This window comes from Haliaeetus albicilla, chromosome 18, assembly GCF_947461875.1.
Source record: "Haliaeetus albicilla chromosome 18, bHalAlb1.1, whole genome shotgun sequence".
Classification (NCBI taxonomy): domain Eukaryota; kingdom Metazoa; phylum Chordata; class Aves; order Accipitriformes; family Accipitridae; genus Haliaeetus; species Haliaeetus albicilla.
Genome location: NC_091500.1, coordinates 2,606,637 through 2,632,364, shown reverse-complemented (window position 1 = coordinate 2,632,364; position 25,728 = coordinate 2,606,637). Strand labels below are relative to the sequence as shown.

At 38.4% G+C, this 25,728-nt stretch overlaps 1 protein-coding gene across 4 annotated transcripts in view; it reads left to right on the top strand.

Annotated features, from left to right (window-relative positions):
• Positions 1-25,728, top strand: part of KIF13B (kinesin family member 13B) — a 129,671-nt gene that overhangs the window by 37,621 nt on the left and 66,322 nt on the right. For 2 of the 4 annotated variants that reach the window (XM_069805532.1, XM_069805530.1), the window contains exons 3-10: positions 13,967-13,979; positions 15,785-15,845; positions 17,578-17,670; positions 18,327-18,507; positions 18,914-19,001; positions 20,367-20,501; positions 22,531-22,643; positions 23,080-23,191. In XM_069805532.1, the coding sequence (XP_069661633.1) occupies positions 13,967-13,979; positions 15,785-15,845; positions 17,578-17,670; positions 18,327-18,507; positions 18,914-19,001; positions 20,367-20,501; positions 22,531-22,643; positions 23,080-23,191 (796 nt within the window). Of the gene's footprint in view, positions 1-13,963; positions 13,980-15,784; positions 15,846-17,577; positions 17,671-18,326; positions 18,508-18,913; positions 19,002-20,366; positions 20,502-22,530; positions 22,644-23,079; positions 23,192-25,728 lie in introns of all 4 variants that reach the window. The other 2 variants (XM_069805531.1, XM_069805529.1) reach the window with 1 other exon arrangement.

Here is a 25,728-nt window from a genome sequence, read left to right as displayed (position 1 = left end):
TGCTTTAGTCCAGAAAAAGGTTCTGAGCTTTGAGTTCACAACTAACATAGGATCTGTCCTGCAGTTGTTATACATTTATTCATGGTGGCTACGTATAGACTCGTTCATACACAGCCCCTAGTGCAGCATTTCTTGTTAGCCAGCTCTCTAGTTCCCGGTTGTGTGTGCTATTTTCCCTATTTTGAGGTCCTTTGTATTGTGTAAGTGAGGGGATAGGTACTTAAATAGCCAGATAGCTGCATTCTCGCAGCTCAGGACACTTGAACATACAATGAATTTTTAATTGGCCTGAACTGCATGTGACACAGCACACGTACAATGTCATGAAAAGGACTTTTTTTTAATATCTACAATCATAAACAGCTTTCGCTCCAGAAACAGCGTTGTGAAAGGGTTTAAGGCTGCTTTTGTGGTTGCCTTTTGGTTGGTTTTTTTGGAGGGAGAGGTGTTGAAAGGGATTTCAAAAGAAAAGGCGCTGGGGAGATAAACAGCTCTGTGTTTAAGAGCAGTGCAGGAAGCGAATAGATGGCGTTGCTTGTGGGAAGCTCTTAGAAGTAATTAGTGATAAGAGTGAGGAAGGAGGAAATCTGGTTGGCAGCTGCTGCGCATTCAGCAGTGCTTCTGACCTTGGCCTGTAGGTGCTTCAAAGCTGCTGGGGAAAGGTTTGCTGCCAGAGCTGCTGGATTTACCTGAATTCCCTTTGAAAGACTTAGTGAAATCTGCTGAGAACCTGCAGGGTGTAACTTCTAGTCATGTGTCTAAAAGCCCTGCATCCCTTATTCAGGCATTGCTTAATATGTGTGATATAAGGTGGTGATAGATTGAAGGACTCATGTTTGCGCTTTTTAGATGCTTAAAAAGAGTATTAGGAACAGTCTCCCATCAGTCTGCCGTAGGGTGGGAATTGTATCCTCCTTGCAAACACTTCTTTGCCCTGCCGTGGGACAGCATGAGAGTTGGCAAGAGTGAGTCGTTGGCCAGAGTCCAGAGCCCAGGAGATTGGTTGGCAGGAAAGTACATGGCAGGATTTAGTCTGACACAATTTATTTGGATAAAAGGGATAACCGATGGTGTATGGTGCGTGTTTCACCTTGCTAAATATCTGAATTCTCTTGCCAGAGCTGTGAAATGATAACTTAATCCTTGATTGCTTCTTACAGTGCTGCAGGCCATAGTCTCTGGAAGAATGTTTTGTCAGCCAAGAATTGTGTATAGCTTTACCAATCCCCGTTACAATGCCTTTTCCAGCTAGCTATCTTCTGAATTAATTTGGGGCCAGATGCTTTCACACTGTCTACATTGTAGCTTCTGCAGTTGGTACCACTAGTCATACTTATCTGCTAATGCCTGTTACTGATTCTTATTTTTTTTCCAGCATGAATAAATTACCAACACTAATGTACGAGCCCTTAAGCAACTGCCAGATTTGTTTTTGGAGGTGATGGGTGTTGGTACAAGTGTTTAATGAAAGAATTTTTTGTACACAAGAATAAATAAAGATCATTGGAACAAGCAGTAGGGAATAAAAGCTTATTCAAAATGACCTTCCCAATTAAATACTTTAGGATTATCTGATTCTCCAAATGAGAGCTTTCAGTTGGAACACAGTGGGCATGAAAGAACTGCAGTGCTTTGAAATAGTTATGTGGTGTGTTGACTCAAGAATAGTTCACAAAATATTTCCTACACTTAAAAATGACCACAGTGATTTGCTGAGGTGGGAGGGAGAAGAATAGACAAAGCAGATGTGTAATCTCATCATGTGGACAAAAGATGAATTTAGGAAATTTAAGGGCACAGACAAATGCTACAGTGCACCAGTAGCACTTATTTAGGAAGAAATAGTCAGGCTTTTACCCCCAAATACTGAATAAATTGATATTTTGCAGAGGGAAAGAAGTGGTAATGCTGAATACGCAAGCAAAGTTTTAGTCCTGTAGCTAAGGCCTACTGCACCTTCAGCCTTGTACCTTGTAGCTGTACATTCAGCTGCACCTTGGCTTTATTGTACGCATTGTGTGCCCGCAAGCCTGGGATCTGTCTTTTCTCTTCACTCCAAAGATGTTTTTTTTGTTTGTCTTCAGAACAAGTTCTTGATGCAGATCTATACACTTTCATGCAATTCTAGGTTTAAGCAAATATTTAATTCTGCCTAGAGCACTACGACATTTTTTCAGCAGTCTGGAGCCATTAGTAGGGTATATACAGGACATGGGAGCTGAGCTGTCATGGTGAAGGCTTGCCTGTAATTTTCATAATATGCTGTATTTTCCCTTTGCTTCTCAGCAAACAGGTCAATTATAGCTTATTTCCCATCCTCGTGCTGGGAAAAGAACAGCTGATTTGAATGGTACACTGAGGATAAGGATTTCTTTTCTAGGTCAGGCAGAAGAGCAGCTTGGTGCAAAAGTGTTACTTTGAAAAGCAATAGTCAGAAGGGCTATGGAGGGAACTAGGCTGCTTGTCTTAATGGTTCTTTCTAGTCTTAGTTTCTTTGGGACAAAGATTTTCTTTATTTCCTCATGCCAGATACTCTAGTAGTAAGATTTCAGTCCTGAGAGCTCCTTATGGTTTGGAAAAATGACAACAGAAAGTAACTCCCGCTTTCTATAGTGGTGATATGGGTAGGTGAGGAAAGCAATCCCTTCTTAACATCATTCATGGCAGAGCTGTAATCTTGCAGCTGCTGGACTGTTTGAGTGGGCTTGCATAGAGTGCTGGGTAAAAAGGCTTAAAATTTTTGTGAAGAAAAAGTAATGTATCAGCGTATGCCAAAATGCTTCAAATTTCTGTTGACATTCAGCATGTGGGAAACATCAAAGTGGATATTAGAATCATAGAATCATTTAGGTTGGAAAAGTCGTTTAAGATCATCGAGTCCAACCGTTAACCTAGCACTGCCAAGTCCACCACTAAACCATGTCCCTGAGCATCACATCTACACGTCTTTTAAATACCTTTAGGGGTGGTGACAGGGGTATTGATTGCTGCCTGCTTTCTTCACGTTATCAGTCGAGTTCGCTAAAATGGGTTGGAGGAATATAGACAGTATTGAAAGAGTTGGTCGGGGGAGGGAAGGTGTGTAATCTGTGCTCTTGGGAAGAGTGAAAGGCAGTATGACACATTTTTCTTTGTTGAGAGATATCAAACACTAATTTTACTATAGCTGAATGTTTGAGGCTTCTAATATATGTCAAGAGTTTTTCTGAAGTGCTCTTTTTGAGATGCCAGTGTCTTGACAAGCTGCCGTTCGCAGATTCCTTGTTTACTAGAGTGGTCCAGATGCATTGTGCTGTTCTTTTACCTTGCAGGCTCCTTGGTTGTCGATGGGAGGTTTGAGCTGAGAGCACATAGATACTGTGCAACAACCTCTGGCTTATCACTGTGATCGTGAAACGTGTATGTGTTGAAGTAAAGAGATTCAGGCAGTTACTGAATCATGGAGGCAAGACAAATAACTTATGCTAATGACCAACCCTTCTTGCCTACAGCTCTTATCTTCTCCCTCCTCCCCATACACAATTAGATCAACATCATTTGTGGTTTCCAGTGTATGTGTGTGTAGTTTTAAACACTGCTTGAGTCCCTAATTTGGAGTTGGATCCAAAACAGGCTGTGAATAGACTTAGCTGCCTGGTTCTGGAGGTACCAAGAATGACTCTGAGGTATAAAGTTCTGCACTGTGCATGTGCCCAGAACTGCCATCTTCAACAGCTGAAGACCCAATGATGCTGAAATTGCACTGAGATTCACAAAGTAACTGGACATTATACCAAATGAAATTCCCAACCTTGTAAATACACGGCACGTATATAAACCATAGCATTAAGATTGCTGTGGCCACATTTTGTAAAGAAATCAATGTTCTCTTTTGAACTGCAGCTGTTTCAAACATTACCTACTTGCTTACTGGCTGGTGGACTTGCTAAAGAAGTCAGAGAACTGAGTCCATGCATCTCCTCAAACAGGCATCACCCTTTCCAAAGAGAGGAGGATGTTACTCTTCACTTGAGGACAAGGCAGATTTGTGGAACCAAAAAACAAGTTGAAGGAGGTAGTTTGAATTATTATTTAGACTACCAAGCTGGAAGGTGTCTCCTGAGTTGCAGTCTTTGCGATTATCTAACATAAATTGCATGGACAATCATGAGATAAATGACTTTAAGTTCTTTGGGTATGTGGGTCTTTACAGCAGAAAATGTATAGTAGCAGGAGTTATACTGTAGAGCTTCTTCATGGCCTAAGTAATTCAGTGGAAAGAAAGTAGATACGGAATTAGCAAGTGCTCAGAGACACTTAAGCATAGGAGAGGCACCTCTTCTACACATTGTGTTTAGAGGGAGTTAGTGCGTATTTAAAAGAAATAAAAAACATTACCAAAATTTTCTGAATGCTCTCAATGAATCATTTGTTTCCCTGTGTTGAAGAGTCCTTACAGTAATTTCTGTAACTTGCAGTGATTGCCTTCTTAATGTGAGGGTGAAGAGTTTGTGGGCTACGCGGGTGGCTTGGAGCCTCCATGGCTGCAGATCCTTTCATACTCCTGCAAATGGCTTTTGCTCTTTATCACGGACCATTCTCTTTTTCTCTTCCTTGTTTGAAGTGGAGAGGTACTGAAGTAGATACTTTTTTTTGTCAAAGGTTATTGGATGCACACGTTTGTGTATAGGTACGTGTGTGTAAATACAACTGAGTCTGTGGAAAAAAAATCAACTGTCTTCCAAAATTATTCTGGATGATGTATTTGTGTTTTCAAGGAAGACAGACAAACTCAAACTGGTTTAAGGTAGAGCCTCTAATGAGTTTATGAATTGGATGATACAGCTGGCTGATCTACAAAAGAAGGAATTACCGGGCTGGGTGGAACTGAAAGTTTTTAAAATACCCTTTCATGGATTAAAAAAATTTTGTTCTCATTCCTAGGTGCTCATACAGGACATCTCTCTCCTGCCACCCCCTTCTCCCACCTTTATTTTCAACTTCTAGCTGCCAGTAGACTCCCCGTAGAACTTTCTGTGGATGTCAGCATGTTTTTCTTTCCGAAGTGAGGGAGTGTTGACAGCTTTCAGATCCTGCACAGGGGAAGTGAGCAGGGAGGGAGCCTGGGGAGGAGGTTGTCTGGTGCAGTTTCTATCGGTGGAGGAGGTACTGGCATCGGTTTGGTTTGTTCCCAACTTTTACCCTTTTGCTGAGTGTGTAAGAAAAGCCATCTGGCAAAAGGAATTGCAGTAAGCCTTGAGATCATTTTGAGGTGAGAAGGGTGAGACAAATCTTTCAAAAATATTGCTCTAGACTGAAAACAGATACAGAAAAAGTTGGTTTGAAAGATTCCACCCCCCCCTCCAGGAGACAGGTCCTCTGCCCTGGTAGTTCTGCCATAAATGCACACGCAGAATTCAAAGCCACTTTTCTAGGCAGAAGGCTGTAGAAGTAGGGCATGGCTATTTGATGTTGGAAAGGCCTCACAAAGAAAAAAAAATCTGTATTAAATCTATGGTGAAAAGTCTCTTTGTTTGAAATAATTTTCCTATTGTTTTGTGAATGTACTTGGTATATTTAATCTCAAAGTGTTGAAGAAAGTTGCTGATAAAGAATTTCATCATTCATGGTTGTTGTCTTGAACTCTTCCAAATCCTACCTGCTATCCAAGAAAAAAATGTAAGAAAAACCTACGTTTTCAAAATAGGCATTTTAAAATCTTACGATGAGGAAGCTGGAGTTAAAGGAGGTCTAAACGCAGTTCTTTCTCTGCAGCTTACCTTTGCATTAGACAAGTTGCACTGTGTGTTGCATGATGAATTGTCAACTTGCTCACAAAAAAAATCTAAAAAAAATTCAGAATGGTAGCTGTTCTGAAATTGGGGCTTTATAACACAGTTTCTGCATTAATTGCAGATTAATTCTGTGTATTGACAGGAATTAGGGCTAGCAATGTGAACAAAACCTTGAACTGGGAGTCTTGGATCCTCTTGGAAATAAGGACCTTGTGGCTTGGGGAAAGTAAAGGGGGCAGGCTGAAACTCATGTAATTGGAAAGTAAGCAGCTTTTTAAAACCAAATCCCCCCAAAAACCAACCCTCACTTCTGAGTGAAAAGTTCTGCACGTGTATGTTTTCAGGCAGTAGTTTAGTAAGAAGAAAAAAAAAAGCTATTAGATTCTAATATCACAGCTAAAAGGGTTTTCTGAGTTTTTTTGCAGAAGGGAACCACAGAATCAGCTATTTGGTGCTGTGACATTTAGGGTAGCTCTGATGATAATCCTGAAGAATTCCAAGTAAGATGTCAGACTCTGACCTGTTGAGCTTGTTTTACTCTTCATACAGTCGTATTGTTGAGGGTTTGGGGTGTTTTGTTTTTTTTTCCCCTGACTATAAGTATGATGAAGTAATTCTAATGGCACGATTATTCTCATACAACCACTGTTTGTACAGACTCTGTTGTGCCACAGAACAAGATGCCTTGTGAAAACACAGACTGTTTTCCCCCTTCTATAAAATGAGTTATTGAAAGTATCTTCACAACATGTAATTAGGTCCACATCAGGAAGGATTTTCTACATAATTATCCCACTAGCTATGCTACCAGGTGTAGAGATTTTCCTCCAAAATGCTTTCCAATGATTTGGTAGCCTGCAACATGGCTCTCTTTTTCAAGTTCTCTAACTTTATATTTATCCTATATGCCCTATGGCTTGTGCGGGCATTTTAATGCTCGCTTGTAGTGTAAACCCTTTGCTTTCCTTAGTGTACAGTAGATCATTCTAGGATTAATCCTGTATAACAGTGACTTGGCTTTTTAGCCCCTTGCCATAAGCTAAAAGTTATCCTGGATGGGAACGCTGTGCGTATAGATGCCTGCATTAGCTGATGCTCTAGAACGAGGTTATCATATGTGTTTCTGTACACCTATACGCAGATGCAGATGCACAGAGGCTGCTCTCTCTGCCTCTTCGGGAGCTCATCCCGCAGCTCCTGGGCTGGCTGGAGAGCACGTTTGACTAAAGCAAATTGTGCAGTCGTCCCAGAGGCAGAACAGGTTTTCTGCCAAATCCCAAGGCTAGGACCATCGTGTTTCTATCTGGAGATCTATTGGTGGAGTTAATAGGCTGCCAGATCATAAGAGGGCTTTTTTTTCCTCCCTCCCGTGGTTATAAAAAGGTAGCTACATCAGACTCTGTTAAAAAATATTGAAATTCACAATAGTAATTGAAAGTTTGGGTACTGGCTGTTCACCAAACATTCTCTAGAGCACAATAGTATCCCAACATCTAAGTGTTTACAAACAAAAGGATAAAGTTGTAATCCCCTTGTCATAACACAAGCTTTATGGGATACATGCACCACTTGAATGTGGTCAGGACTAAGCAGATTATTGTACTAACAATACAGAAAATTTAGCTCTAAGTAGAAAACACCCCAAACCCACAAAACTGCTGTTCAGCCTGAGTTCTTGGTTTGGGGGGCTTCCCTCCCTCCCCCCGAGTGAGTTGGCAAAAATTAGTTTTGTCTGTAGAAACTAAGTAACCGCCAACTATGCCTGGAATGCCTTGGAGCACTGAAGGAATTTTCCAAGTAACAGTGATTACTTTTGTTCCTTTTAGCTACACAAGTTTAGGCTTCGAACTGTGTATGCTCTTCCACATTTTTTCTGATGTATTTGGGGGTTTTGTATTTAAAGAGACTGTTTCTGTTCACAGAAAATCTTTTGCTCAAATAGGGCAGTGTGGTTTTCACCCAAAGAGCTCAGTATTGCTATGGAGATAAAATTGAGACTCCGTAAGAATAGTATTAATTGGAGGATGTCATCCGGAAGTTGGACTCTAGTGGGATTCAGCATTTTGATACCACTTGGTCTACATGTAAAAATGGGGAAAGAATATTTATAAACTCTTAAAACCAACAACCTTAAGCACTTTTACCTTCTGAAATATTCTGGGAAAATGGATTTCTGAGGATCGTAGGATAAAGAAGCCTGAAGTGATCAAACTTGATTTAGTTGACATTTCCTCTCATTGCAACACATTTTGCTGCTGCTAGGTATACAAGTTGTATTTGTCTGATACGCGGAGAGGAAACAGCTTCTCAATTAATTCTACTATTTCTTATCAGTTGTCATACTGCTGTCTTTCAATTATGTCTATGCTAATAAAATAATTAAATTTATTGTCTAAATTTTATTTCACCATTGACTGGCTTTATTTTATGCCAGGAAAGAAATTCTGCAGCTGAAATTTAAACAGTAAAACTCTGAACATTGCAGTGTCTTTTCTAACTAACTGCTGGCTTTTCAAAAAACCTTATTCTGAATCCTTTATTCATATAGAAAAAAAAATACTACAAATTAAAGGATCTGCTTCAGAAAGATAGCTGGGCTCCCAAACCTCAAATAAATGCACGATCTTCCTGATATTTTTTTGTGCCTGCATCTTTATCTGGTGTGCCTGACGTTGTCTGACTTGAGACTTGCTGGTGCTAGAGCTCTTCAGTAATTCCTAGACCACTTACCAGCTTCTAGGTAAGCTCCTGTGGTACAGGGAGGATATCTTTGCTTCTTCATGGTGGAAGGTAAACTTGCAAATCGTAAGTCCCTTTATTCAAAAACAAAAGACTGTAACGTAGTGGTTTGTTAAATCCTGCCTCCTGTTACAGGCAGGTATCTACTGCCAAGACAGCGTGAGTGATGCGCAGGTCCTTTTGGTATTCTGCTCCATCTATGCCCAGTATTTACCACCCAAGATATAGCTAGGGGTCAAACTCAAAAGTCTTGTTTGAAAGATGAGTTTTCTTGAAAAACCCTTCAGTCCATGAAAGCCGTTACCTTTTAACCCATCGCTCTTCAAACAAAGCCTACATTTGCTTAGTAAAGGTCTGCACTAAGGTTCTGTGAGTGTGATATTTGATTTGTCTGAGGTGTTCCCAAGCATCCTTACCCTGCTGTGTTTGAGTGGGGAAGCTCACGGCAGGTGAGTGAGTGAGAAGAAGCAAAGGAAAACACTATACAGAAGCCACAAAAGGAACTGAGCATTATAGTTCAAGGTTTTTCATATGGTTGCTATTTGGGGCATAGTTAACCAGGGAAAGGAAGGAAAGAAAGATCTGTAGGAACAACTAATTCTGCCCAGTGTAGCGTTAGTTATTTGGTTCCAGGGAATAGCTGAAATATGATGTAGTTGTGCATTTGTGTCAGAACCCAGCATAGTTATTGTACTGCTTTTTATCTGCAACAAATTATTAATAAAATCACAGAATGGCTGAGGTTGGAAGGGACCTCTGGAGGTCATTGGACATTTGTCCTTTAAGTGCTATATTACAGTTTCTTTCCTTTGACTAGATACCGCGGTCAGGTCTGGGGCTGCTTATCCTGTTGTGTTATTCCCACGTGCACTGAGCGAGAGTGAAGGTGTAGTTACAACATAGCATTTCTCTTCCAGATTTGCTTGGAAGTGTGAAGGGGGCATCATGGTTGTGAGTGTTAAAACAAGGTCTTTGAACATGAGGTGTGAACAGTTCACCTGATACTCGATTTAAGAAGTATCAGAAACACAGTGGTGTGGTCTGTATCTGTGCAAACTCTAAAAAGAATAAACTTGCTACAAAGTGCAGTTGTTCCTGCATCCAAAGGATAAATTACTGTGACACATGATGCCAACTTTACTATTAATAAAATGTGTGTGAATACAAATTGATTTAAGGCAAACTAATTCAGCCAGGAGCATGGAGATGTGGTCTTACAGAGTGATAGCTGGGAGACACTGACACCTTTCTGCTGTTAAGCCCCAAGTAGTTTTTCCCTATCAGTATGTTTTTCTAGTTGCATTTTTAGCTACTTCTGAGAGTTTATGCTGAGCAGTTCCTGCTGAAGGGCATAAAATAGCACTAATTACATTGGAATCTGATATGCTTGTTTTTGCAATGGTTATGGAAGACTGAAAGTGGAAAGCAGTAAGAGTTTCTGGAGATTTGCTGGGACTTCCCTAATTAATAGTTACTGTTGTAATTGTTCCCTCTCCTCTTTTCTCTTTTAACCTGCAAATTCTTACTATATTTTGCTTTTCCAGAAGCTTCTGAAAATGGTAAAATGTTATGTTTCAATTCCCCAAATTCAGCATAGCCTTGTGCCACTGAGGAGTGGCAGCCAAATTTATAGTTTGGATGTTGTTGCGGTCACTGCTGGCATAGGAAATGTTCTTTTTAAAAAAAAACCAAACCAAAACCAAAAAAAACAAAACAAAACCCACAAAAAAATACCCAGGAAAAAAAAAAAACGCCTGGCTTGTCAGATCATGTCCTACAGCCTCTATATCTCTTTTCCCTGCTTTCTGACTTGCCGCCTCCCACCTTTCTCCTCCCATTTGCCCCATCTGCCCATTTCTGATTTAGGGAAGAAGCAGGATGTGCTGTGACTGATTTAGAGCATGTGCTGATTTGCCAGCTGGCTGCTATCTCTGCACTGTTGGGTTTGCCAAACAGCATAGATAAGGTCTGAGCTATCCTCACCTCTTCCTGGTAATGTTGCACCCCTACTCATTTGCTGTGGTGTTCTCCCCACAAGATTTGCAAAATCCTCAAATATACTTAAGGTCACACTATAACTTCCCTCTCCTTTTGAACCTGGAAAGCCAGAATAAAAACTGATCTGAGATATTGCTAAAATAGCACTAATAGCTATGGCTGAACAGAGTAGTTTATTCTGTTTGAATATATCATTTCATTATTGGAGATTCTGTTCTTTTTTTGTAAAAACAACAGAAGCAATAGTGGTGTTGGACATATACTGATGGTTTCAGTTGCGAATTGCTCTGGTTTTATCCCATGTTTAAATTGTGCGTAAGATCTGTGAAACCACTAGCATTTTTAAATGAAAGCAAATGTGTCCTGGTCAAGAAGCTTATACTGTGTAAGAGCTAGCTTAAAAAGAAATGATTACTCAGGGATACATGTCTTCCTTCACTCTTGAAACAGCATATATATTCACTTGGCTGCAACAAATAAAATAGTAATAAATATAGGCAGTTGTTTTAGAGTATTCTCTTTCTCCTTTTTTAATTTTAGAAACCCTAGATACGTTAGATTCCCCCTACTTCTTTTTGACATGGAGTTGAAAAAAGATAGAAGAGGGGAGTTGGCGAAAGAAAGTCCTGTCAGTCTGGATTCAAGTGAAAACATGTAGCTGAAAACATCTTAGTGACATCCTTCAGTAGCTAAAAGATAAGTTTTCCCTTCCTGTCCTGGAAGTTTCTGCTGCATTTGAGATAGATGTGAATTATTGGCTGTCAGCCGAGGAACAATAGCAAGTCCTGCCTGCACCTCTGAAATGGCAGCATCCTTGGGGGAGACTTCTGGATAGGCACTGGATGGGTGCTTTAAGAGTCCTGCAGTGATCATTTTGCTGTGTGCTCCGTTTCACCCTCTACCTTGCAGACACAGGTTTGGACACGGGTTTCGGTGTGAGCAGTTTGGAAGTGACACAACTGTACATGATCTTTTCTGCTTTAGAACTACTTGTGATTCTTTACAATTCTTTATGATTACAAGTTGTCATCATTAGGATCCAGCCTTTACCACAGGAAATGTTCTTTGCATACGTTGCTGTCATCTGTGTTTTGTTGTAGAAGATACTACCCTGCTCTAGAGGTGATGCTGTTGCTTAGTATTTACCTTTTATCACCTCTGAGATGGACTGTAGCAATGCACCGTACTTGGGCATGGAGCCTCTTCTAAACAACCAGTGCTTCCAGTGTGTGCTTGTAGCTATGTAGGCTGCTGTGGGTGCCGTATCCCCGTATCTATTAATTTCCCATGGGATTTTGAATTAGGCTGAAAATCTTTTCATGGGTTTCTGGGCCCAGCTATAGCAGCGCGTAGCTGCAGTATTAATGGGTTCATAACGTGCACAGCACAATGCTGCGTAATACAGTATGCACCCTTAATGCTTTCCTTAGGGAAACATTTGTCCGATTTATTCTCCTCTTGGTCCAAAGTACATAGAACAAGCTACAGCTCTAGGTATCTGTGCTGTATCCTAAATGCTGTACGCTGGGTTTCTTAGATACAAGGCTTCCATTTGCTCATGTTTGGATTAAGCGAGGCTGCGAGACATGGGCTTGTGTGTTTGTGCAGCTCTTTAGAAAATTTAAGACCTTTAGTCTGAACTAAGCTTGATGATTTACATGGCCTAGCATAATCCATCCTCTTAAAATTGTATATGTGACAGTACTTCTGAGATTATATCCTTATTGCTGCTTTAATCCAAATACTCGATAAGACGTCCTGTATCGAGGGCTGGAAAGATCAACTGCATTGTCACAATATAATCCTGCCTTGGGACTGGGCTGGGGCATATGAGCATAACCGCTTGCTGAATTAAGAGCAGCGTTACCTCTGAGTGCTAAACTCAAACTCCGAATCTAGGCTTGCTATTCTCTTTGTTTTACAAGAAGAATGATCTTCCTGCAGGAATAGGAATAAGCCTGCCTTGTAAGCAGGAGCACCCCTAAAAGCCACTTAGCAGTTTCCAGTGAAGTCCTTCAGCAAAACGCTCCACTAGCATTTCAGAGCACAGAAAGCCAACAAAATTCTCTTGTGTCTCTCTTGGAGTAATCCAGACAGGCTCTCTGGTGTCTCCTGTGTCTGGATCAAAACCCTGGTGAAGGAGATTCCCTCAATAAGCCTCCATATCTACAACCCACCCAGCAGCAACAGCGACAGTCGAGAATCTGCGCCAAGCATGCTGCTAAGGTCCTTGGGAGAGCTTTTATTCAAACTTAGCCAGATGGCAGGGGGAAAAGCGGTCGTGTTGTTACTGCTTACTTGAATGACCCTGCGACGTGGCTGTCATGGGGTAGCCTTGACTTAAATAATCATCCTGCGTAGCAGGTCATGCCGACTGCACTCCAAAGTCACCTTTGTTCCTGTTATGTCAAACAGATATGCATATTACATCCAAGCCTAAGTAAAAAGACGTGATGGACTTGCTTAATAAATAATTATTTTTGAGAGACAATGCTGAGAAATTACTATTTTTAAACTCGCTTCTCAAGCCATATGAGCAGCAAGAACTCTGAGAGTAATCTTGTATGGCTCCTGTGTCTTTCTCCTGCTCTGTTCAAAAGAAATCAGTGATGCTTGTCACAAGACTTTACTTGTTACTGGTGTCAAGAGCTTCCTAATCTCATTTGGAAGGTACAGGACAAGGAGAATATCGGTTCTTCATTCTTGTGTGTTTGCTGCATTTCTCCAGTCCTCTGTATGTGGGAAGACTGCATAACCTGCTGTCGGGGCATTGACTGATGCTGTGCTGTTATTTTAAAGGTCACTCCAGTAATTTTGTTGTTTAAAAAAAAGAAACACACTAACTCAAAAAAACCCAAACAAACTTTCAAATTACACACATAACAGATTGAAGGAATTGCTATTCTCTGCTCATTCTTGTAGGGAAACAAAAAAAGAGAGCTGAGTTGGGCAAGTCCAAGGGTTCGATTCTGAAATTTTCTCTTGAATAACTCTCTTGAAGTTGCTGATCAAGTGGTTTTGGAAATTTTTACATTGCTTGGGTACTTTGTTTTTAAGAGACAGTGACACCCACAAAATGAGAGAGAGAGAGAGAGAGAGAGGTGTCACGAGAAAAAAAACAACTGGGAGAGAATGGGGAAGAGATGGTGGCTGCATGAGAAAAATCAGTGGCTTTGAATTTAAAATCCACTTATTCAGAGCAGCATCTCAAATCTTATTCTTGAAAAGAGATAAGCATTGGTTTATAAAATTACTTGGGATCTGTAAGCAAGGGAAGATGTGAGGAGAGAAACAAACTTTTAAAATACAGTGTTCCAATGATGAGGTATTAATTGATAGAGTAATTAAGCTAAAATCACTACAACTAACAGTCTTTGTTTTTCTTTTGTCTTTCTTTTTCATACCCCAACCCTATACCAAATCCCTTCTGCTCCTGATGATCCGGGCAACAGTAGGACCCAACCAAAGGTAAGGGCTTTTATTGCATGTTAAATCAGTGTGTGAAAAATTGTTATATCACTTATTCAGTCTTGGGTTATCCAAATATTAAAAGCATTTCAAAAAACAGCTCTGTAGTTGATCAGCTGTTGAGTAAGAAACTCGAAGCATCTCCTTGCTGCAGAAGAGCACTGTACAGCCTGTGCCAAAAAATGAGTCACAGGAACAAATGAGAACATACATACTCAGCATTACAGACTGAATGGAAGACTACTTGTTATTTGGGGGCTTTTAAAAGCATTTTCTGGTATCTGTGTTACAGCAAACTCATTTTGTTGTTATGGCTTATGATTCTGTGCCTCTGTATTTGGTATGCAGATATCTGTCTCTATCCTACAATATTAGGATTCAGCTTTATTGATGTGGTCATATAGCTAATGATGTTTTATTAAATGCTCTGAAGGCGTGGGATGTTATAATATGTTCATTTGTATATTAAATTCAAAGAACCAAAGACCTTAATTTTAAATAAACAAGCTGTTTCCTCAGTTAGAGGATGTAAAATAACCACTTTTATGTGTTGATGCTAGGACATTAATGTAGTATGGGGAAAACAAGTGCAATCTATTTTTGAAAATACATTATTTAAATTTCAAGGACTTTGCTATATTAAGCATTTTCATAAATGTAGGTAGTAAGTTTGAATGTGTTGGTAGTATAGGTTTTCAACTCTCGCATCATTTTTCTCATTATTTTAGTTTAAATACTTGAAGATTTGCTTTATTGCTGCTTCACTAAAATGGAACATAAAAATGTGTTAACAGATAAAAGGAAATTTTCAGAAATAATGGAATGAGGATTCAGAAGGTGGGTGTGGGATGCTGACGTGGTGCGCTTGCTCTGCCAACATGATCTGAAATAATGCAAATGTCAGCTACATAGCAATGCAGAACATCTAAAGGGGAAAGAGCAGCCTTCGTTAAGCTTAGAGGAGAAATAAACAGCCAAAGAGCAACACATTGCTCTTCCCTTTTCCTATATCTTACAGAGTAAATTTTGCCTGTGTGAATGTAGGTCAGACATCACCCCGATTTTGGTTTTTTTTCTTTTTGCAAATACATACCCAGGGGAGTTATTTTTGCAAACATCTGTCCCAAAATATGCACTGTCTTATTTGAGGTTAGCTTTCATGGTGAAAGGTGCCTGTGAACTTTGAAATGGATTTACCACAAAATTGAAACTTTTCTATTTAAAAAGATTATAGCGCTACTCTTCTCATGATAAAACTCATTTGCTCTATATTGTTCTTTACAAGTATTAGACCTTTGTGATGACTGCTTCTGTTTGTCAGCAGTGTATAAATACACATTCCTCTTGTGCAGAAAGAGGTTCCTACCCTAAGGCATGTCTTTAATTTATGCAGACAAGAGACATGGGGAGATGGTAGGCAGAAGCAGCTAGGGGACATCTGTCAGTTTGCAAAACAGAAAGTCTTGTGAAAAATGAATTGCAAGGATGGGTTTGAAGGAAGATAAGGAGAGCTCCTGGACATCCATTCGGTTGCCACATGGAGAACTTTTGGAGTGCATGGAATAGGATTCACACAGTAGAAAGGAAGAAATAAAAGCAAGGAACAGGCTTGCATATAGGAAGAGGTGGTGTTTAGGCTTCAAACTGATAGAAATGAAGTAATTCTGTAGGAATGTGTATTATGTTCAGAATGGCCCCAAGGAGTGTGATGTTACTCACCATAATACAGCGCTGTCAAAATTTGGATAATGTGTTTGATTTGGCAACAGTTTTTATAAGGTGTTCTCCTGGTTATTTTCCTACAGGTGTTTGCTTACGATCACTGCTTTTGGTCTATGGATGAATCTGTTAAAGAAAAATATGCAGGTAATATTTACTGTAGCTTTGTGCTTGTTGTCTCCAAGTGCAAATGATCTAATTAAAATACAGTGTTTGCTACAGAGCGCAGACCATATGGCACAAAGTGCCTTCCCCTATATGACTACTTGTTGTCAAAAGAAAAAGGAAAATCTTTAATGATTCCTGTTTCTCTTCTCTAAAGACAATAATAGCAATAGGCATTGCTACCTGTTTACAGTGTAGGAAATAGAGAAATCCATCACAATAATGGGTTACTCGTATTTACATCTGTATTTAAAATACTGTTCCAAGTACATAATTTTAAAAGCATCAAATCTGTTTCTTTTCAGGATTTGAGGAACATTGCTATATGTAATTTCATGTTTCACAGTGCTGATGGGAGTTTGACATTATATTAGACCTTAACAATGGAGTATCAAAAAAAGCCTAATTTAATATAGGGGTATGTGAATTCATGTGGTCTGGTGAGAATGTATAATGTATTTAATTTAAAGTTTTCTATGTATTATTATGACACATTTTGGCAAATAGTTATGGTAAAATATGAAATATATTTGGACTTAACCCTCTTGTGATCTATTCCTTTCGTACTTGTTATCTTTTAAAATTGGGATCGGTTAAGCTTGTTTACATTTATTTAAAAAAAAACGCAAGGAAAATAAAAGATGCGTATGTTTCTAGATTTTAATTTCTGTCACAAATAACTAATGAATAGTAATTCAGTGAGGAACAGAGAAAAATATGACACTTTCAGCCATACAAATTACATAGGAAGGTAAATTTTTTGTTTCTCAAACTAACAGAGGCACCTATGTCACTTATATTATGGTCTGTTATACATTGGAAGTGTTTGGTCCAAAACCATTCTGCTGTCCTTGGCTAGGCACAGCTATTAGTAATTTTGATGGGTAATTTTGCATGCGTAAAATGCTGAGTGGACTTGGATGTAAAAATACGGACTTCAATCAGTGAGAGAAAGGAAAGCTTTCGGGAACATTAACATATTTGAGAGGACTTTTCAGTCCGTAAAGTTCTACCGTGTCTTGTTCAGACTTTAGTTCCTCTGCTTGTAAAAGAAAATCTGAAAATAGAGGTTTTGTTGAAGTAGATAATACCCAAATATATTAAGCATTTCTTCCTTTGCTTGGAAAAGAAGCCAAAAAGCTGTTCCTGCAGATTTAATTAAATTGCAAAATAAGTGATATACCCTATATTTTGCTAATGCATATCTATCTTGTGCTATAATATCTCCCATGTTGTTGTGATTCCTTCTCTGCAAAAATCTCCTCATGGTATTATTTAATATCTTACACATATACAGTAAAATTATCTAGCGCTCTACTCATTGCCCTAGATTAAAATCAACCATCAGTTGTTAAAATGTACAGGTGAGTATATTTTGAGGCGGTGTCATTCACCAGTGGATTAAATTCTGCAGTTGGTAGTAGATTTTCTGCTGATAACACTTCTGAATATTAACATTGATAGGATGTTGTTTTAAGCACATACAGGTATATGCATGATAATCACAGCTTCTGATTTTTACAGTAGTATAAATCTGGTGCACATCTACTGGCTGATGGTCTTGCTCCTGTAGAGGGAGCAAATACTGGATGCTATTCAGGCAACAACAGCAGGAAGACACTAACTGCTTTTACATAATTATTGAAGAATCCAAATCAAGCAAAAAATATCTCTTGCTTTGTTACAATGTTAGCTTGTGTGTTTTACTTCTTAGGTCAAGATGTTGTTTTCAAGTGCCTTGGAGAGAATATTCTTCAGAATGCCTTTGAAGGCTATAATGCTTGCATCTTTGCCTATGGGCAAACTGGTAAGTCCCTTCCGGACGTAAGCAAAAAATATTGTTGACGCAAATGGTGTTACATTCTGACTGAAGAGTCTTTTCATGGCTGTTGTGACATTGTTTCAGGAGAAATGCCTTTTAATGTAGATAAGAAATGTTTTTCTCTTTTGTAACATTAGATATGAGGTGAACAGGATGAGAAATAGGATTTTGTCTGTTGCTGCTGGCTACCCTTATTTCTCACACCGTAGATTATAATCTTTGGAATGACCATGATCGTCCTTGAGTTCAGTGCATCACTCATATTTTCTGCTTCTGCAGTTAGAAATATCTTTAATAGTAATTTTAAATGTAATGTGCTAAAATGCGTATGCTTGTGCAACTGATTTTTCTCATTGTGGCACATATGTGGGTGTTAGTGGGTTGTTATCTGCAGTAAGACTATATCTACCTGAAGAAGTCTTCTGTCAGTTTGAACTAAATTTATTGTTTTGCTTTTCCTTTTAATTAAATAGTCTTTAGCTAAATGGTGTTTTGGTTACCTTAAAGTAGAAGACTGCACGAACGTCTTTCACTGAAATGCAAACATTTTTTTTTAACCTCTTCTCTCTATTTCCTTTTCTGTGTTCTGCACAGCAAGAAACTTTGTTCCATGTACACTAATCATAGATTCACTCCCACAGGATCTGGAAAATCATACACAATGATGGGTACTGCCGACCAGCCTGGATTAATCCCTAGACTTTGCAGTGGACTCTTTGAAAGAGCACAAAAAGAAGAAAATGAAGAGCAGTGTTTCAAAGTGGAAGTATCCTACATGGAGATATACAATGAGAAAGTCAGAGATCTTCTTGACCCAAAAGGGTAAGTAATTTGTGTGTCAACAGCACTGTGATGTCTTGTCATACACTCTTCCTTTCCATAACCAGTTTGCCTTAATGGATCCCATCTAAGGCATTTGTGTAGGATGGCTTTCGCTTCTTCCTGACCTCAGTATCCTTTCATTTTAAATCAAAATAAAGTAGTAAGACTAAAAGCTTGGAGTAAGCTCACCCTAATGCTAGCTTTTATGAAGTGACAAAAATGTCTATGTCAACATTTTACTTGTAGACATAAGGCTTTTTTGTTTGCATTATAGTCCTTGTTCTGTGCTTTATTATGGTATTTGTAAGACCATCATGTTTGAGATCTGTCAGTGAGAAACTGACTTTCTGTAAATGTTGTCTTAAGTCAGTCATGTGCTTATAAATAACTTTTTTTTTCCAACCAGAAGCCGTCAGTCATTAAAAGTTAGAGAACACAGTGTTTATGGTCCTTACGTAGATGGCCTATCCAAACTAGCTGTTGCTAGCTACAAGGTAAGGATCAATTTCATGAAAGGCTTGTATTGACATCCTAAACACTAGGGTCCCTTAAGCAGATCAAAATTATTAAGCTACTCCTAACTGCCATGGCAGTAACGTGGATTTTAGAGCAAGAGAGCTGTAGGATTGTTGTATTGTGATCAGAGGGGAGAACAGAGTTAAGAGCAGAAACTCATCTTCATCCTGTACTATTGAGTAATTCTGGAAGTAATTCAACTGTTTAATGAAACAGCTTTCCTCCCAAACTTAAGATGAGTGTATGCTGTATCCATGAGAAAGTGTTCCATGATTAATTACAGAACCAGGATTTAGCAGAGATGGGCTTTCAGTACCACGTTTTGGCTGTCATGCTACTGCCTAGTAATTTCACTTACCAGTAGCACACAGGCACACTGGAATTATAAACTAGTGGTTGTTTACAAGGCAAATACTTAAGAATGTTACATGAAGCTTGCTTGCTAGATAGACAATGTTTATATATGCATTCACAAAATGTCCTAATCTTTAAGAAGCATCAATGTACTGTGGGAGAAATGAGTAAATATGGGATGGAATTCCGTCATCTTAAGCAAAACATGAAAATGGTGCAGTCCTTCCTATTGCAGTCTGTCCAGCTATTCATCTACCTCCCTTTGGTGGTTTCTGTTAAGACAAGACACGTTGCATGCTTTTCCTTTACATGTTGCCCGGCAGCTTTGTGTAATAGAGCATACAGAGTCAAAGTGGTCTGTGGTGGTCTTTTGTTTGATTGTTTTTTTGGTTTTTTTAGCACCATCCAGCTAGAGATGCTTAAATAAAAGTTAAGCCCAAGACTCTAAAGTTTTAACTATTTTACAGGATTGCTGTAAAACTCTGAAGCAGGCAAGCTGCATATTTCTCAAGTATCAAAACTTAACATATCAGAGGACTTTATAAGCTCTTACATGTAGGAGGAATATAATGACATGTTTAGGGTAGTTCTGTTTTATAAAACTTTGAGCCTTATGTCAGTATTACAGATTTCAAGAACACGTGTTTGACAACTGAGGCTAAAATGTTACAGTGTTCAAACATGAATTGCTGTTTCCTCACTTTTTTATTTGCTTTTGAGTATTGCTATGTGCAGCCAGGTGCATTTTTGTATTGGTAATTTAATATCTAGGTAGAGGTGATGGATGAATATGCATGTCACAACATTGTGTAATTTATAGTTGTTAAAGGGGAGATCACAGTATTTTTTCTTACACTTTATATGAATAAATGGTAGGAAACTTAAGTGGGAAAATACTTGGTGTATTTTACCACAATGAGATTGTTTCAGTAGATAATTGAAAAGAATGTTAATGCAGATATGCTTACGAATGTGAAAATTGTATCTAGGACATCGAGTCCTTGATGTCTGAGGGCAACAAATCTCGAACAGTGGCTGCAACCAACATGAATGAGGAGAGCAGTCGGTCCCATGCAGTCTTCAAGATTATCCTCACCCACACACTCTATGATGTGCAGTCAGGGGTAAGTAAAACAAGAGAAGGTCGAAATGTTAAGCTTGGATGTGTGTCTCTTGCTTTAATGTATTTCATAGACTCATAGAAATGTTGGTTGGAGCTGCGTCATTTGCTACAGTCTCCTGCCCTTGTGCACTGCTAGCACTGGATCAAGTTAGCTATGGCTTTGTCTGGCTAAGTCCTCGTAATGCTCATGCGCTTATGCCCCAATGTAGGGAAATCAGTTTTAATAGGTTTGTAAGTAGAAATGTGTTTTTTGAAATGGAAAGCAAAAATGCAGGCCCCAAGTTGCAGCAGACCTGCTGGAGAGTGCAGGAAGGATCTCCTAGTCCTAGAATCTAAACTAAAGAAACACTTCTTTTTAAGCAACAATGTACAGTACAGACTTGGAGCAGAAACTAAAGGTATAATGTGTAGATGAAAAATAAAAGAGCACCTAAGTATACATCTGGTAATCTCTTTCAAGGGGTTATTTCATGCAAATATGTATAAATTATCAACTTTATAAAGAGAAACACTCATTGCAAAAATTTTGCATTGTATGACTTTAATATTTTTATGTATATATATTAAATATCTAAAAGACATTTAAATGTGAAAGTATTTTTCTTTACCTTTCCTTATATGTAAATGTTCCTTGGAGGAGGGATGTTAAATACATTTATGTTAATATTATTTAATCCCCCACAGAAAATGGTGATAAAGTAAAATTGAAATAGATCTATACCAAAACTGTTTAAACTTTGTTGATAGATTCTGTACTTGGGCAATTCTTCATTGTCTTCAAAGCTTTGGAGCAATTTTGAGTGTCCACAGAGTGAATCTAAGGCATGCATGTGCCTAAACATTGAATACAATGTAAAGCATAGTAAGCATTTGGATTTTTTTCCTCCTTATTTCTCAATCTCCACCAATCTTCTTATACAAACAATTTTCCTTATTCTTTGGTTTTTTTTTCCCCCTTTGCACTTCAAATCAGCAGTCATACTATACTGAACTTTTTGATTTGCCATAGTTTGTCATTCTGTTTTTGCTGTGGCTGTACTGCATTCTTATCATCCATATTTTTGTGGGGTCATGGTCAGCCTGTGGATGCAAGGTGGTAGTTCTGCTTGTCTGTCTTTTCTGCATCTTCCAGCGACCACTATGTGAGTTTCTGGAACAGATTTCTCTGTTTTCCCATCTGCTGGTCCTTTCAGTCCTGGAAATGACAAGTTTCAGTATGGCCTGATGATCACACTATATTTTGAGAGGCTTAGAGTAACATTTTTGAAAGCATATTGATTCTAATTATCCTGTTCATTTAGGGGAATGTAGTACTTTGCAACTGTGATACTGAGATGCTAAAGTTGTAGATGCTGCAGAAAAGCATGATGTGAGCAAACTGTTCTCAAAGACAATTTGCTCTTCAACTTCAAATTAACATATGAAATTCATGGCGTGTTTCAGAATGTCATTTTGGGTCAAATGAAATAAAAGGATTTGTAACAAAATCTGTGTTATGGGTTTGAATACTTGCATAGCTTGGATTGCTTTCTAGGAGGCTGTTAAGGATATAGGAGACTTTGCAACTGTAATAATTTTTGTAAATTATAACGTGCTTCTTATCATGTTCATTTTTAGTCTCTGAAAAACAGAAGAAACCTGGTATAAAATCTGAGATTTTTAGGAGACTTTTCAAGATGGGATTGTAAACACCATGTCTTTCTGACTCCTTGGCCTTTACTACCTCTGCATTTTTCTTGGTTTAACATTTTTCTACTGTGCCCTGTGTACCCTCTCCTCTGGAGATTTCTGAGATGTCTTGAAGATATTAGTGTATCTGACTTCACTTCAAATCCTCCTATTGTTTCTGAAGCAGCAGCTAGTGAGTTAACACAGGATACTGTTCAAGCCCAATGATTTTCAAAGGTTTTGGAACAGCTGCAGAGATTCTACACCAAGAAATGAAGCTTGATTCTTGTTAGAAAATACGTCAAACTATGTAACTTAATTTGAGTGAACTAACAGTAGCTGTTCTCTGGTTCCTTCTGCAGACATCAGGTGAGAAGGTGGGCAAGCTGAGTTTGGTGGACTTAGCGGGTAGTGAAAGGGCAACTAAGACTGGTGCTGCAGGAGACAGGCTGAAAGAAGGAAGCAACATTAACAAGTAAGACTCTGTGATTATTTCTTTTGCTTTTTTCATCAGTACAATCATGACTGCTAAATACAGCATACTTGTAAAATAGGATAAAGTCAATATAAGCTCTTGTAGTTTTCTTCTTCCCTTCCCTCTGCTACTCTTTCTGACATACAATACTCTTAAGTGGTTGAATGAGATCCCTGCCTATTTAAAATGATTGGCATTTTTAATTCTGTACTTCTGTTTTTGCAACTACCACATAGTTGCATTGTGAAGACATGATTATTAAGGCTGAAAACATATACTGAAAACAAGAAGTAGAGCTTTTGTGAGAAAAGTGATCAAAACCGTACTAGGAACTTTTTCCTCGGAGTTCGTTTTTGGAGAGAAAGTCACTGTCTAAATATGCATTTGTCTGATGAATATTTATGCTTGTTAATGGCTGCTTGTGTTCTCTGTGCAGATCCCTCACAACTCTTGGGCTGGTTATTTCTGCCCTGGCAGACCAGGCTGCTGGCAAGAACAAGAACAAATTTGTTCCTTATCGTGATTCTGTGCTGACTTGGTTACTTAAAGTAAGTACTCTGATCTTGTTTTTTTAAAGAGAAATAAAAGGGAGGAAAAGGGGAGAAGAATCCCATTCAATGAAATAAAGCGCTGTTCTTTTGTCTCGTTTTCTGGGTTTGATGTTAATCATAATTGTCTTTGGAAAATTAGCTGGATATAAGCCATTAGTACCCCTACAGACTAAATATGTTCCCTGTTTTCTGCTGACCTGTAATGGCTTAAAGAATAAGGAACTTTAAAAAAATAATAATAATTTAAAAAAGCACATTATCTTTTATGGGTCATTTTACATACAGCTTCACACACAACATTGGGGCTAATTTAATTTGGCCTATTGCCACATGCAACTGAATTTTACATACTGGTATGGTTAGCTGTAAAGATTTTGATTAAGACTATTACCTTTTCCTAATTGTCTATTTGTTAATATAGTCTACTTTTGTCAGCAGAGTATAATTGCAGAGCGTTATACCAGTTACACTCTGAGGAACAGGTCAGAAGTCATTATGTATCATATTCATGTGAAATGAGCAGTTAAATAATTTTCTGTACTGTATAGGACTCTATTTGGTATTATTTTGGGGGAAAAAGAGTATATCATGATGGCACTTGGATGAAGATCTGTAGGGTCTAAATGAAAAAACAAATTGTTAAATACGAGTTTTATGTTTGTCAGATTAAAAGGTAAGCTTTTGTTTTTGTTGTTCTTCCCACTTCGTAGATACAGTGGTCATAAAGTGTGGTAGCCTTATGACAAAAAATCTTGGGAGTGCAAGTTTGATTTTAGGTATAGTTGTCATCTGGATTTCTCCCATTTTCCGAATGAGTGGCAAACACAAGCGTAGCTACTTCTGCCTGTAAAAAGCTTGCCTGCTGGTAAAGGTGGCTTGTCTGTCTTTATCTTATCTTGGCTGGTACAGCCTGAGTGGTCTTGGTTGAGCTGGATTTTGAAGGATTATTGAATTAGGTGTCAGATGTAGATGACTTCACTTTCATTTTTGTAACCTGTCATTTTGTTAAATTTTTCTTTTTCATCATTTGATTGGCAGGATGTTTCATAACCATGTCTCATAGAAATACTAACTTACCAAGTTTCCTTTTTTCCCTTGTGCTCTCTTTTATTGTTATCAAGGAGCAGTTAAGATATTTGTTAGTAGAAAGGTATAATCTGGGAAGAAACTGATTTTTGACACCACCAGCATTTTTTTTGTCCTCTTACTTTTGTAGGTGCTCTGGCTAGATTTTGTTGTCTTGAATACTCTGCTTTGCTTCCCCACCCATTCTTAGCAATGCTTTTAGATGTTGTTTGAATTTGATGTCCCTATGATTTAACTGCACACGTGGGAAGAAAAAGATATTTGCAGGTTATACAGAGGTGTGGAGATTTAAAAAGATGTTTTCCTTAAGAAGATTTGAAAACAAAGTTGACTTCAATGCTTGAGTAAAATAAAATCTCTATTCATGTAACCCCTTGACACCACAACCCTTCATTTTTCTCAGTGCTGTCTTTTAATGAAACTTTTAGCATGAATACTGTGAAATGATTTATCTCTTCTCCCCGATGTAAACATTACAGATACTGGACATCAAATAGTACAGTCACAAGGGCTACATAAAAATCAGAATGGCATAACAGAAATAGTGTCTATGCTTTTCTACAGTAAAGTAAATCCTCATTTCACAGTGTTCCTTGCCCTAAGACTTTCTTAGTGTTTAAATATATTTTTTGCCTCTCTATATTTACACTGAGTTTTTAATTAAACAAGTGCTTTTTGGCTCTCTGTAAAGATGGGAACAAAACCAACATGCAGCTTGCTTCAGTTTGCTCCAGTGGCATGTGTGCTCGGGTTCCTGATGTGGCTGTAATAGTCTGAGCAAGCAGAGTGGAAACTTTCCTAACGAATTTCTAGCGTTGTTGTTAGAATTAGTTATGCTGTTCCATTTCTAAACAAATCCAGCAAGCAGACTGAAATTCCTGTTTAGCACCTGTCTGATGCATTGTAGCTATGATGACGATGGGCATACACAGCACTTGCTTTAGTTCATAAATAGAAGCGCACTTTTGTTCTGCCTTCTTTCAAGCAAACCTTCTTTGTGTCTTTAACATCCAGCTATATTAAGTGCAAACAAAAGGTTTGGGGCTTTTGGATTTTTTACAAACAAGCTCATTGAAGAGAAGCTTTATTTTGAAAGGGGAAAATTTAAACATTTTTTAAATTAAAGATCAAAGGAAGGATTTATTGGCTTAAAGAGGCCTGTTTGTAGAAGCCATGAGATGGTGGGCTATCTTTCTCTCTAGCTTTCAACTTTGAATTATGATGCCGAAGTGGAGTAAATGTGTTCTAACACTAGGAATATGTGTCATATAAGGTCTCTCCACAAATCTGAGAAACTACTAGAGTTCAGGAGACATTGAGATCTAACACTTTTTGTTTAATTTTACTGAGGATCTTTAGACAAAGTACCAGGTGAAAAATGTTATTGCAAGAGGAGGCTTGAAGACTGGCATCAGTTTATGTGTAGGAAGCAAAATAAGTTGTCAGTG